Here is a 14,582-nt window from a genome sequence, read left to right as displayed (position 1 = left end):
TTTGCAGAGCAGTGCTTACAAAGAGCCAAGGACTTTGCTTCTCGTGTTGTCCTGCCAGGAAGGAGACTGGGGGTGCTCAAGACGTTGGGAGGGGACACAGCCTGGACAGCTGACCCAAACAGACCAAAGAGATATCCCATAACATATGGCATCGTGATCAGAGAGAAAAACTGGGGGGAAGTTTGCCAGGATTGCCATTGCCTGGGGACTGGATGGGCATCGGTTGGCTGGTGGTGGTGAGCAATTGCATTTTTTTTCCACATGTATTAGACTGTCTTTATGTCAACCCATGAGTTTCTAACTTCTGCCCTTCCAATTCTCTTCCCCCATCTCACTTGGGGCAGTGAAAGCACGAACATGTGGTGCTTAGTTGCCTTCTGGGCTTAAACCACAGCAATGGATAAGGTCTTTCATTGTCCTAAAGTTTCACTTGCAAAGATTTTCAGTGGTGAGGTGAAACTGCCCAGACTGTGCGGTCTACGTGTCCATCAGGAGAGTCTCCTATCATCCTTTTCTGGCCCAAAGTCCTACAAAACCTGGTGTATGTTTAACTTTCTCCTTGAATACCGAACATTTACTGCTGAACTTCCCCTGGGGCCTCCCATTCTCCTTGATTTGCAGTCATTTGTGAAGGACTCCTGAATAATTCAACAGTACAAAGCGACTCTCAGTACCCTTGGTTTAGCACTGTCCAAAGAAGAGCCATGCACAACCAGAGGCTCCACCACACCTTCAGCTGTCCCTTCTGAGACTCATAAAACTCCTGGAGCATTTCTTTCTCCATAAAAACAGCTCTGACTTCTATGAACTGCAGGTCTGTTCTGTACCAGACAAGTAGCTAAATCCCTATAATTTTGGGCAGCTCTCCAAGCCCTTGTCAGACTTCACAGTCAGCAAAGGCAGCCCAGTGCACTGACCTTAAATACACATCCCTGACCATCTTAGATATATGCTTGTATGTGCATATGCATGCCCTGCGGATGAGCATGTTTCCTTGGAAACTCACTTTCCTCATAAAAAAAATCTCAGTGTTAGAGTTAAGTAATAGAGATTAGGGTTAAGGTTTTGGGTTAGGAGTTAGGGTCAGGGTTACTGTTAGGGGTTAGGAGTGGGGTTAGGAGTAAGGTTAGGGTTTAGGTTATGGTTAAGGTTAGCTTTAGGGTTAGGGGTTAGGATTATAGTTAGATTTAGGGTTTAAGGTTAAGTTTAGAGGTTAGGGTTAGCGAAAAGTGTTAGGGCTAGGTTTAGGGTCAGTTGTTAGGGGTTAGGGTTAGGATTATGTTTTAGGGTTAGGGTCAGAGGGAAAACAGCTTGGGGAAGATTTAATTAATATATTGCCAAATAATAACATGCTACAGCAGTGAGAACTAAAAGGAAACTAAAAACATCTTCCCCCACATCCAAGCTGTTCTACCTCCTCCCTTTGACCGGTGCAGGGGAACGGGGAATGAGGGCCGTGGTCAGTCCCTGACGCTTCATCTCCGCCACTCCTTCATGGTCCCTCTCTGCCCCTGCTCCCCGTGGGGTCCCTCCCACGGGATGCCGTCCTGCCCGAACTGAGCCTGCGGGGGCTGCCCATAGGCAGCAGCTCTTCAAGCACTGCTCCCACACGGCTCCGTACCACGGGGTCCATCCCCCAGGAGCAAACTGCTCCAGCACGGGTCCCCCACGGGCGGCAGCTCCCCCCAGACCCCTGCTCCTGCGTGGGCTCCTCTCCACGGGCTGCAGCTCCGGCCCGGGGCCTGCTCCTGCGGGGGCTCTCCATGGGCCGCAGCCTCCTCCAGGCCACATCCACCTGCTCCACCGGGGGCTCCTCCACGGGGGGGCTGCAGCGTGGAGATCTGCTCCGTGTGGGACCCATGGGCTGCAGGGGGACAGCCTGCTCCACCAGGGGCCTCTCCACAGGCCGCAGGGGAGCTGCTGCTGTGTGCCTGGAGCACCTCCTGCCCTCCTTCTTCACTTCACCCCCCCCCCCCCCGCCTCCGAGTACCAAATGAAAATTTGGTACCTAATGAAAATTTGATTTTGCTTTCACCTTTAAAATTCATTACTTGTAGAAGTTTAGAGATGTAGGAAGCGTCTAGCAAGATGAGCCTGCTCATCTTACAGAGGAGAACGTAAGAAAGTGTTTTTTTAAATATATATGTATATATATATATATATATTGTTTTTGGCGTGGATAGCTATATATTGTAATGACTTTCTTAGGAGTGGAGATGGTTTCCATCATTTGAAATCTTGGATAGGAGGGCTTGTGAAGTGACATGTTCCAATTCAACAAGACATTTTCAGATTCAATTATATAGCCTTTAGGGGGCTTATAAAAAAGATGGAGTGACTTCTTACACAGTCAGATAGCGATAGGACAAGGGCAATGCTTTTAAACTAAAAGAGAGGAGAATTAGACTAGATGTTTGGAGGAAAATCTTCACTGTAAGGGTGGTGAGGCACTGGCACAGGCTGCCCAGAGAAGCTGTGGATGCCCCATCCCTGGAGGTGTTCAAGGCCAGGCTGGGTGGGGCTTTGGGCAGCCTGCTCGCTCTAGTGGGTGCCATCCCTGTCCTTGGCAGGGGGGTTGGAACCAGAAGATCTTTAAAGCCCCTTCCAACCCAAGCCATTCTCTGATTCTATGATAGATGGAAAGGAAGAAACACTGCTGGACGGTTAGTGCAAACTCATGTCATTTTTGTGTCTGTGAGCTGTTGGTTAATATGTTAAAGACATATTCTTGGGTGGACAAACCTTTAGAATCATAGGAAGAGGTTGCTGAAGAGAGTAAACCATCAAAGAAATAAATTGTGAATTAAACTGAATTCTGATCATCACTTCGATGATTTGAAGAAAAGGTGCTTGGCAGTTTTGGATAAAGAGGTAAAGATGTTATTTGAAGGAAAGAAAAAGAGACAGTCATTCACAGAGGTACAGACAGAAGTGCTTGTTGCAGAGGACCTGCTTGGAGCAGGACTGTCAGCAAGCACTAGATCAGAGTTTTGTATACCTGAGTATCTCCAAGAATGGAGATCCCCTATCTTGTCAATGACTGGGACTTCACCATCATCCTGGGAAAAAGCTTTTCCCCATGCTGAACCTCCCAGGATGTAGCTGGGGTTGTTGTCTTTGTCCACCTGAACCTGCGGAGTAGAGTTTGACTCTGTTGTCTTGGTACCTGCCATCCAAGTAGCTGTAGGCTGCGATTAGATATCCCTTTAGCTTCTGCTTTTCCAGATTAATCCAGTCTACCACCCTCTACCTTGGCTTATATTTAATGTATGCCAGGCCTGGATCATTTTGGTGGTAGCATAAAGATTCAAAAGTGTACCTCACCACTGTGCAGCATCCAATTGCCAAGCACTGGGTACACAGAGCACATGCAAGGTGAGAGGAGCCCAGCACACAAGCCACAAGAACCAGGCACTGGCAGACATGGAGCAGCCCTTCAATACATGTGTGCACTAAGAAGGTCATTTCAGTGTGCTGTAGGAAATGGTGTTCATTGCCATGAGGTTGGATACAAAAACCTGGACCTACTGGAACTGGTTTTTAAGATAATGGGATCATAGCAACTGGGGATGTGCAAGTGGCATCATGCTTTAGAGCAAGGGTATATGGCATTTAAATTTTACTTTTCAACAATGAAATGATTTTGCTTGCTGACATCCTTGGTCAAGCAACTGTGTAGTACTGGTGGGCATCACGATCTCAGAATAATTCTGAAATGAGGGCAGCATTTTTGCTGAAGTGGTAATTCAGGCAGACCTCTGATTTCTTTTTTATCCATTCTAGAGTAGCTACGGGTCAGCAGCAATAGACAGAGCTATTTGCATGCATCTTCTTCCCAAGTGTTTTTTAAAGCATTACTTGTTATTCAGTTTTCAGTTTATTTTAAGTCAGCAATGAAGCCTTTTTTTTTTCTTTTCCTTTTTTTTTTTTTCCTGGAACAAGAACCCGTAGAAAAGGTCAACTGCTCTTGAAATTCATGAACTCCTAATCCTTTTAACACCTCATAACCACAGTGCACAGGAGATAGTAGGAGAATCTGGTAAAAACAAATTAGCAAGAAACAATAACAGATTTTTAAAATGGGGCTCTGGTAAGCTGCTTAGAAAAGGACATTTAAAGCTTCTTTTTGAAGTTGTGCTTTCATAGGTTTATACACTATTACAAAACTAATCAGGGTTCTGCAATGCTTAATATCACATTTTATCATTTTTCATGGCTGCATAACCTTTTACATGTGTTGCGTTCTGTTATTTTTCTTTACGAAGAACTTCACTTTTTTTTCAGTTTTATGCAGTGTTTTTCATTCCCTCTTGAGTATTTCAAATTTATTCCATGTTTTATTCACCCACTAGTGAACTTATTTCCTTTGAGAATCCTCTGCATAAAACAAAAAAAATTTATTCTTTTATCAGAGACAGTCCAGATGTCTCCAGCTAAACTGATGCTGTATTTTGCACAAACCTATAAAAGCTGAGCATTAAAAGATTCCAATCCCCTCCCTCCAAAGGAATTATATTAGTGTCACAATAATTTAACCAGATTTGGATTCTATCTTGTTGTCTTCAGACAACTGTCTTCAGATCAGTGGGCCTGGGAAAATATTAGATGTTAAGGCACTTGGACTGCGATGTAAGAGCAGCATAAAGGGGTTAGGCACACAGCTGCCATTTCATTCTTATTCTATAGGGTCAAGAAAAAGCTGTAGGGTAGGATTTCACTAGAAATGAGAAATATTTGGAATATTCTCTCTTTCCTCACTATTCTCCATGTATCTTTCATGTTTTAGGTTAAAAATACATTGTTTTCATTCTTTGTGTTGACACAGATCTCCACATTAAGGTTGTTATATTCTCAAAGACACAACTTATCTTTTGCCTTTCCTTCAAAATTCTTCAGGCTGCAATACATCATGAAATCAGATTCTGGAATTAGCCATATCATTCTGTCACTAAGCCTAACATGTACATTAAGGTATATTTATGCATCAGATTTGCTACCTGCAGCACCAAAATTAACTTTCCACTGCCCCACAGTGATTTCACCCTGATCTTCCCTATTTACTTTCCATTTCTCATTATACAAATATTTGCTTCCATAAAGATGCCAGTGAGCAAGAAGTATATAGAGCAATGAATCTTAGTTCTGGACAGTGGCCCAATTTACACACATAGCTGTTGAAGTGTCATGTTTATGTAACTGTGTAATCAGCAGTAAGTTAAATATACCACTGCTTGTTTGCATAGCTGGGCCTCAGCTTCAACAGGTTCAAAAAACCAGAAGCCTTACAGAAGCCTCCTAAATCAACGTCTACACACTTATTTTTCAAGCGTCTGCAGCAACATGCACATCCCTGTGGCATAATTCACTGCTCTGAGTAAATTATGCTTGCAGCATCACAGTCTGGATGACCTTCACTTTCTCCTTTGCACAGTCAAAAGATGGTGAGTAAGACAAGAGGTGTTGCTCCAGGAGAGAAGATGCAGCCTCCAGGCTACGATCCAGCACGCCCCACGGATTCATGACCACGTCTGTCTGCAAATGCAGCAAGAGCTTTCCCAGCCTTGTGGGTTTTGCAGCCTTGGTAAATCTCGCACACGGGCCTTGAATATTTGCCTCGCAGTTCTGGCCATACTCCATTTACACTGAGAGCAATGGCACAGCCCCTCTCTTCTTGCAGAGCCCTACAAACAAACACCTGTCCTGTGGTCCTTGCTGTGTGAGATGTGGGATGGGAAAGGGACTGGGGCCCCAGCTGACAGTGAAGGCTGAGCTATTTATCGGGGCTTTGGGATCAACAAGACCCCATGAGGGATCATCTTTGGCAGACACAGCCTGTCCTTGTGACTCCTTTTCACCCTACAGCACAGGGTGTGGGACACGTTTCCTGCCACATTGCCCTACGCTTGTACTTCAGAGGCATGAGGGCTCCAGCTCCAGCAAGGGGGAACGGTAGGTTTACTAACACTAACATCTGCAGATCTCCTTTGGTGGCCAAGAAAAGCCTCAGCTCAGCGAAGCAGCTTTTTTTCACACCTCTCTGCAATACAACAGATTTTAAGAATGTGCCTTCGACACTGCAATGTTTGGGCCTCTCTCCGATGACTTGAAAGCCGACGCTGCCTGATTTTCGACTGCTGAAAATCAGGCTCAGGCAGTGCCCATGAGCTGTCACAGGCAAACGCATCTCTGGCCTGCTCCTGACACAGCCTACGCGTTTCAGAGGCAGTGCCTTAATATGCCGGGTTTTAGCATGGTTTCCTAGGAAACACGGCTTGTATGATCATGCTGTCTGTCAGTCAGCTGCACCTCAGAGCACTCGAGTCTCTTGACCAATCTTAGCCAGATTTGGCAGTGGTCTGACAGATACCAAATACCTTGAAATTTTGTGAAACGAGGTAGACAGGGATACAGCAGTCTTTACTAAGAGTAATTACTAATGTAAGATCAGCCCCCGTGAGACATCAAAGTAGACAGAAACTTGGTCTCAGGGACACTGGTGGTCAGGACAACATTTTCAGAGGAGCAAAGCCTTTGGAGGCCCGTGTCATTTAAGATATGATACTATGCCTTGTCTTCCCCAAATCGGGTGGGTTAATCCAGAATTAATAAGGCTACAGCTTCCCAGGGTACCTCTGGAATATCGATCAGATTTGGACAATTCAAGGGCCTTGCTGTTAATAGCTTAAGTGACAGGTCTTCTCCTTCCCATTGCCTCTCGCTCAGGCCAATGTTGCCGTGGCAGTGACGCTGCCCCAGGGAAGCTGGCATTTTCCGTCACAGATAGTGAGAAGGCTTTCTGTACAGCCACTTCCGAGGGAATTACGGACAACTAACCCTAACTGTTCGTTCTCATGCAACATGGATGGGTTTGCTTTAAAGAATGATGGAAAAAAGCAGAGTTCATTTTTCTTCCTTCTCTTTGCTAGGTGCTAAGACATAAAAATACATTAAGCACATGCCTATGCTGCATCTTTCTTTATAAGTTAAGTGATCCTTGTAGAAACTCATTTTAAAAACCAACTCTGGTTCCCAGTTTCTTTTCCTTTTTCATTGTTTCTTATTACAGAAGAGGTGAACTAACTGCTGTTCTGGATAATTCTGTGGCTAACTTTGAAACTCTGTAATATTTATCTCATTTTGTTTTGTCTGGTGCCAGTTAACTGTTAAAATGATTTAGGGTGCGTATTACTTCTAACAGTTCTCTACCTCCTGTAAAACACCACATACTCTCTCTGGAGACGAATCATAAAACACTTTTCTCTCCCAGTTTTGCATTCTGCTTGTGACTGGGAGCAGCACATCATAGCCACGTCTCGCCTGGGTTTGGAGGGCATCTCCTTAGACGCGCATGAGTCACGCAGAGTAAAACAGCTCATCGGTTGGACTCTGCAGAGCTGATCAAGAGGGAAAATGTGCTTTAAAAAGATGCCTTAGGAGGGAAAATGTTATTTTAAAAAGATATCTTCTGGGATGTTATTTGTGATCCCAAACTGCTTTGGAAATGGAAAGATTGGGAAACACTACCTCTGTGAGTCACAGCACTTCAAGTCCGGATAACATCTCTCTTTCTCCTCTGCAGACAAATCTCCAGTCCTTCTGTCTGACGGGTACCCAGGACAACTTGTTTGTCTTAAGAGCAGAGAATGGCCACATGCAAAACAGGCTGAAATTCCCACAAAAGTTCCCACAAGCTATTCCACACTGATAGATTTAGGTTAGGAGAGTTTTAGGAAAAAAATAACATTTTATTTTTATTTTTCACAGAGAGCAAAACATTAGAAGAAAATATCAGAGGAAATGCAGGAGTTAGGAGAAAGAAGAGTAGGCCAGAGGTGAAACTGCTATCTCCTCCAGCTTACCCCAGCAAAAATGTTACACGCTTAATTTTGTTGCATGGTTAACAGATAAAATAACTGTGCTGCTGTGCCTTACAGCAATTTTGAATCCCTGTCACAAGCATAGTGCAAAAATACTGTTGACAAACAGGCTGGGGAGACAGTAAGGAAAGATAGAGACTGTAGAAGACTTCAACTCATCAAAATTTCCCTGCCACATGGGGAAGCCAGCCCATACAGTTATGTGAAACTCTGCCTAAGACCATGTCTAGGGAAGTTGTTAAGGGTCTAGGTGTGCATAACACTCGAATACCTGCTTATCTTGAACTCACCGAATGCTGAGTGTTTCCTTCATTTCTTTGCTGATTCAAAGTCAGAGGCATAAAGGCCAATGGGGAAGTCTGGTGATCCCATTGAACTCTGTGAACTGCACCCTGAGCTTTTTAAAAGTGATGGAAGAATACTACGCCTGCTGTCAATTTGGATGAGTCATTGAAAACTGCTAAAAATATCAAGAGACAACTGGTGAAAGAAGTATTTAGCCAACAAAATATAACATCATACACAACTTCATAGGAAAAAAAATGTATTGTTTATTTATTAGAAATCTTTGTGCAGTTTACCTTCTTTTCTATCAAGTCCAATACTTCATTTAAGGGAGGTTTAAAAGTAGACGTATAGTAAGAACTGCATGCACAGATGTGTCCATTTACATTTTTGTTGTATGTTTGTACATACAGAAACATTTGCTGTAATCCCTAAAGAGGGTGTAAAAGTGACTTGATGCCCATATATTTCTACTTGTCTTCTGCTAGTACACATCAAGCTCTGCAGTATGGTAGCTGTTTTGAGAAGTGCCACTATAAGATATCATATAGTCTCTCATTTGCAATCATGGAGATTCAGGTGTGTAAATGACTGTCTTTTTCATCTCTTAGGGGTAAGCTATGATGTTGGAGGTTTCTTTCCCATGACACATTTTTAAACTGAAGAAATTACTGAATCAGCTGGAACTGAAGCAAGAGAACCGACCATTAATACTGTTTCTGTTCACAGAAGCAAGTATGCATTCAGGTCCATCTGCAGTTGTTTTCAATTCCAGCAGGAGGTTTTCATGAGGGGGAGATGTGTTTTATTCTCATATCTAGGCACACAAAGCCATCATCTCCTTCCTGTTAACAAAAATTTGCACAATCATAGACAAAGATGTTGATTTTTTTCTGGAGCAGCAGTAGTGATAAGGAAAGATAGAGGGGGTAATTGGGAAACTGGATCCTAATCTGCATTTTAAGGACACTGAAAAACAGGCTTCATTTGCAGTCCTTTTCATTGCAGACCCTTTTCTCTTGGCTCTGCAACAACTTTCAAGATGAAGTTTTTATACAGAAGCTGGTTACTAGGAAAATGTATCCAATAGCATTAACAAGAACCAAAACTGCCTATCATCTCAAGCACTCTTTATTCCAGTAGCATTGCATTCCCTGATAAATATAACCTGACACTTGTGTCCTCTCCTGCCAGATATAAGCAACACACCTGGTGCATATGAGTTGCTCTGGAATGCGTCAAACAAATAAAGTTACTTGGAAAAAAGTCCTGTGCTGTGCCTGAGTTAACATATTGCTGATGTGCAGCGTGTACAACCAGCATGAACTAATGAACTGGGCTCAGAGTTATGAAAATTTACATATAGCTGCTAATGTGAATAAAAGGTTGGGCAGTTCTCCTTATCGGCTTTTCTGCCCCGCTTTTTATCTGTGTGCTTTATTTCGGTCATGCTGTTTTCACAGTCCTATGAGTGAACAGATGATTGCTAGAAAGGAATAAATCGTTGGAAGTATGATGGCTTTGGGGAAGTATACTTCAGCTTAAACATTTCTCACCTGGATCATTGCGGCAGCTTGCCCTCCTGCTTCATTACCTGGCTACAGCCTGATTGATTGGCAGGTGACTTGCATCCATCACTCCGTGGGTGTTCAACAAGCCACAGGAACGCTGTGCTGGTCTTCAAGCTTGCAGAGAAGCTGAGTGTGTGCTGCCCCTCGTCAGCTTGCTCCTCAGAAAGAGGGAGGATGGAGCTGAGAGTGGCGTGGGATGGCCCCGTGTTTGTGCTTGGAGTTGGATAGACCATGGCTAAGCTGGGCTGGCTTAGGAGGAGAAGCTTCCATGGAGGTAAAAGCTGCATGCAGGAGGATTTCTCTGCAAGTTTTTGCAGACCTTGAGCTGATTGACTCTCCAATAGGGAACTTCGGTGCTCTGTTTACCTTGTTTCCCAAGAAACCTCTGAAAAATGGGGGAAACGAGAGAAACAGAGAGAGGAAAACAAAGCTTTTCACTGGCACCTGCTCCATCTGCTTGGAACCCTGTAAAATGACTGAAGGTCCTGGCACAGCTGGGCTCTTGTATATCCCATAAAGCTGAGTGCATTTCATTTATGCCACACTTTTGAATGAGTTCACATGCACAACGAGTCATGCTGTCTGCCAGCAGAGGAAATGGAATAAAAGCAGAGCCAGCCAGAATGCCATAAGGGCTGTTCCAAGACCTAGCAGCATACCTGGCTGCATTTTCAGGAGGTTATTTAATCTTCCCACTGTTTTATATTGAAGAGATAATGGTCACAGACAAGAACCACTGATGCTTGTCAGGTCAAGCATTGACGGGAGTGTCTTGTCAGGTCTGGCTGTAGACCAAGATGTGGCTCCCAGGAATAAAGGCCCTCAGAGGTCTCATCTGCTCCTTCTGCAGGGCTCCAGTATGCTTCAGCCATGCCTTTGATGGAGTAGCTGCCAGCTGTAGATCGCAAGATTGCTCAGGACACTGCAGGATGCACTTGAAAAATGCTTGGAAAATCACTGTGCGTGAGCATGGGAATACCTTTGTGTCCTTTTCATGCCAAGGAGGAGTAACCAGGGCTCTTCTGGAGGACTGTGGTTGCCCAAGGCTTTTAGAGTTGGGTATGGTGCAAACGTCGTTTACATCAGTATCTCCCAACCTCTCCTGCTGCCAGGGAGCATTGAGGGCTGGCTGCACCCCAGGCGAAGGGAGCAGGGCCCTGCAAGATAACACATCTGTCAGGAGCCACCTTAGGGTCTGCGAGCCTAGTGTTCTCCTGAGTTTTATCATATTTACCTTCAGGCTGGTATTGTCCCGTTTCCTGGCACAATATGCTCTTAGGTTAGACACTTGGTGGTATTTACAGACTGAAAGATAAAGACAGGCATTTACTGGGATTGCCAACAAAAAATGCATCCACTGTAGTTCATTTCCCTGCTGGCCTCACATGTGCTGATTGAGTCTTGCTCCATGACCTCCTCTTGCAAGGTGTGACTGTGCCTCTTGTGCCAAGATGGGCATGTTATTCATCAAAATGCAACATTAAACTAAATTACTCAGAACTTTGTCAACTAAATGAAGTGATATTTCCCCCTTCTCTTTCTCCCGCATTTATGGCATTGATAAGCAAAGGCACCCAGTAGCCTAGAGGAATACTCCAGATTATAATTTCTTAGCTTTGTAGTTGCGTACTTTAAATTTTGCCATGGCTCTGAGCTGCCCTCCTAGCAGGACACATTAGGGATCTCAGGTTTATAAGGGAGTGCAAGGGCTGCAAGATTCTTCATGCCAGCAGTGAACTTGGCCCTGCATGAGATGTGCCTGATGCCTTGGGCATTGCATCTCCTCAGGCTGATTTAATACTTACTCTGATTTAATACCTATGTTGGCATGGGCCATCTCATCTCTGCTGCTACACAGTGAAACCCTGAGGTTCACAGCTTCAAAGGGACTTTTAAATGTCTTAAAATACTTAAGGCCAAAGAACCACAATCAAGATTTCTTCTAAGAAAGCCAGTGTAATGCTGAGAGCAATGTGAAGGGCTTCAAGAATGCTGGGGTGCTCAAGATGCTGAGGTGGCAAAGGAATTCAAGGGGCAAAGAGACAAAAGACTGTAGCTGGGATGAAGATATTAAGTTCAGGAAATGTTGGGAGTATTCTGTTGGGAGTATTCAGAACAGATTTTCTGAAGAAATAGAATTTCTGCAGCAACAGGACAGAAGGCTGATGGAAAAGGCTGGGGTTGTCTTCAAATTTTTTTTGCTCCAGGACTGGGGCCATGTTAACCCAAGCTGCACTGATTCCCAGGCTTTGGTGATGTTCTGCTTTTCCACAGGAGAAAAGCCTTCTTGGTAGAACAGCCCTGCCTTCCTATGAAGCAAAAACAGAGACTCCAAAAACATCTTTTCTGGTGTGTATGCTCTTCCTACCTCTTGCTCGCTCTGTAGTAATTTGTTAACCTTTGCAGCTTATTTTTCTAAGTGTGAGGAGAGAGTCAGTGTGGGAGTAGAAGGGAATAGAAAAGACTGCTTGCAGAGTTCTCTCACAACCTTCTGAACAGCAGAAAGGGAAAACTGAAGCTTATCTTTGGCTTTCAGTCCCGAATTGTAGGTCCTTGCAGGTCAATGTCTGAGTTGGGAGGAAAACCTGGGAGTCGAGACCCCTTGCCTGCTGTCTGCTGTGAGTCTGGGATTGTATTTCAGCCCTCCTAGCCCGAATTTCCCTCAAACACCTGAGGTCAGCACAGCCTCCTTGCCATGAGTCCAGTCTACCAGCTATTCTTGCAGTGCCGTTTCCCCCTTCTCATTTGTCAATTCCTTCCCATCTCTTTCTGCTGCTTTACCAAATTGCAGCCCTGTGTTGAGAGACTACAGTTAGACTTACAAACCTGGCACAGCTGTACCAGTTTTTAGTAGCAGATTTGAGTAACTAAGCACAAATGAGGGATGAAAATCAGCTGTGTGGATATCAGATCAAATGTGCCTCTTTGGGAAGAGACGGTGTTACCCTTAATAAAAAGTGCTGCTTGTAAGCATCTCTATTTGCAGCTTGAAACCTGCAATGTGATATGGAGTCCAGCATCATCAGGACAGCGTGTCTTCTTTCCACAGGGCTGAGCCATGCAGAGCCTTGCTTAAAGAAGGTAGGGCTACCCCTATTAAAGAAGGGGATTTTCTAGGCTTGCAAGGTTGTGAAGTCTTACAGGCTTTGGATGAGCTCTTCTTTACCTAGCCAAGACATGACTGACTGTTTTTTTCTACTGATTCAGAGCTTCCTAGAGCTCCTTAGATGATAGGCTCTGCAATGTGTAATAAGCCCTGCAAGACAACAAAAATGTTGGCTCTCTACATTAGAGAATCTTTTGATGTTGATGTTGTGGAACTCCAGGCTGGGAATGATAAGGTTGAGTCCCTGTGGGTTAGGATCCGCGGGAAGGCCGGCAAGGCTAGCTTCCTGGTCGGGGTCTGTTATAGACCGCCGAACCAGGATGAGGAGACGGATGAGGAGTTTTATAGGCAACTGACAGAAGTTGCAAAATCGCTGGCGCTTGTCCTCGTGGGGGACTTCAACTTCCCGGACATATCCTGGAAACACAACACGGCACAGAGGAAGCAGTCTAGGAGGTTTCTGGAGAGCGTGGGAGATAGCTTCCTGACGCAGCTGGTCAGCGAACCTACCAGGGGTGGTGCCCTGCTAGACCTTCTCTTCACAAACAGAGAAGGACTGGTGGGAGATGTGGTGGTCAGAAACTGTCTTGGGCAGAGTGACCACGAAATGGTAGAGTTCTCTATTCTTGGCGAGGCCAGGAAGGGGACCAGTAAAACTGCTGTCTTGGACTTCCGGAGGGCTGACTTTGAGCTGCTCAGGACGCTGGTTGGCCGAGTCCCTTGGGAGGCGGTTCTGAAGGGCAGAGGAGTCCAGGAAGGCTGGGCGCTCCTCAAGAAGGAAATCGTGATGGCACAGGAGCGGTCCGTCCCCACGTGCCCAAAGACGAGCTGGCGTGGAAGAAGACCGGCCTGGCTCAACAGAGAGTTGCGGCTTGTGCTTAGCAGAAAAAAGAGGGTTTATAATCTTTGGAAAAAAGGGCGGGCCACTGAGGAGGACTACAAGGATGTAGCGAGGCTGTGCAGGGAGAAAATTAGAAAGGCCAAAGCTCATCTGGAGCTCAACCTGGCTACTGCTGTTAAAGACAACAAAAAATCCTTTTACAAATATATCAACGCGAAGCAGAGGACTAAGGAGAATCTCCATCCTTTACTGGATGCGAGGGGAAACCTAGTTACTAAGGATGAGGAAAAGGCTGAGGTGCTTAATGCCGCCTTTGCCTCAGTCTTTAGCGGCAATACCGGTTGTTCTCTGGATACCCAGTGCCTTGAGCTGGTGGAAGGGGATGGGGAGCAGGATGTGGCCTTCGCTATCCATGAGGAAATGGTTGGCGACCTGCTAAGGAGCTTGGATGTGCGCAAGTCGATGGGGCCGGATGGGATGCACCCGAGGGTACTGAAAGAACTGGCGGAGGAGCTGGCCGAGCCGCTTACCATCATTTATCGGCAGTCCTGGCTATCAGGGGAGGTCCCAGTTGACTGGCAGCTAGCCAATGTGATGCCCATCTATAAGAAGGGCCGCAGGGCAGACCCGGGGAACTATAGGCCTGTCAGTTTGACCTCAGTGCCAGGAAAGCTCATGGAGCAGATTATCTTGAGGGTCATCACGTGGCACTTGCAGGGCAAGCAGGCGATCAGGCCCAGTCAGCATGGGTTTATGAAAGGCAGGTCCTGCTTGACGAACCTGATCTCCTTCTATGACCAAGTGACGCGCTTGGTGGATGAGGGAAAGGCTGTGAATGTGGTTTACCTTGACCTCAGTAAGGCTTTTGACACAGTTCCCCACAACATTCTCCTCAAGAAACT

At 45.3% G+C, this 14,582-nt stretch overlaps 1 protein-coding gene across 1 annotated transcript in view; it reads left to right on the top strand.

Moving 5' to 3' along the window:
• LOC310895925 (uncharacterized protein) overlaps nucleotides 1-14,582 on the top strand; it is a gene marked incomplete at its 3' end in the record, with an annotated part of 57,438 nt that overhangs the window by 40,813 nt on the left and 2,043 nt on the right. The window contains exon 9 of the mRNA XM_083827641.1: nucleotides 8-14,325. Coding sequence (XP_083683767.1) covers nucleotides 12,961-14,325 — 1,365 coding nt within the window. The 5' untranslated portion in view covers nucleotides 8-12,960. The remainder of the gene's footprint in view (nucleotides 1-7; nucleotides 14,326-14,582) is intronic.

This window comes from Anser anser (assembly GCF_964211835.1).
Source record: "Anser anser genome assembly, chromosome: 3".
In the NCBI taxonomy this organism is placed as follows: Eukaryota; Metazoa; Chordata; class Aves; order Anseriformes; family Anatidae; genus Anser; species Anser anser.
The sequence above is the reverse complement of the archived record's forward strand: the minus strand, read 5'-3'. Positions and strand labels throughout refer to the sequence as shown.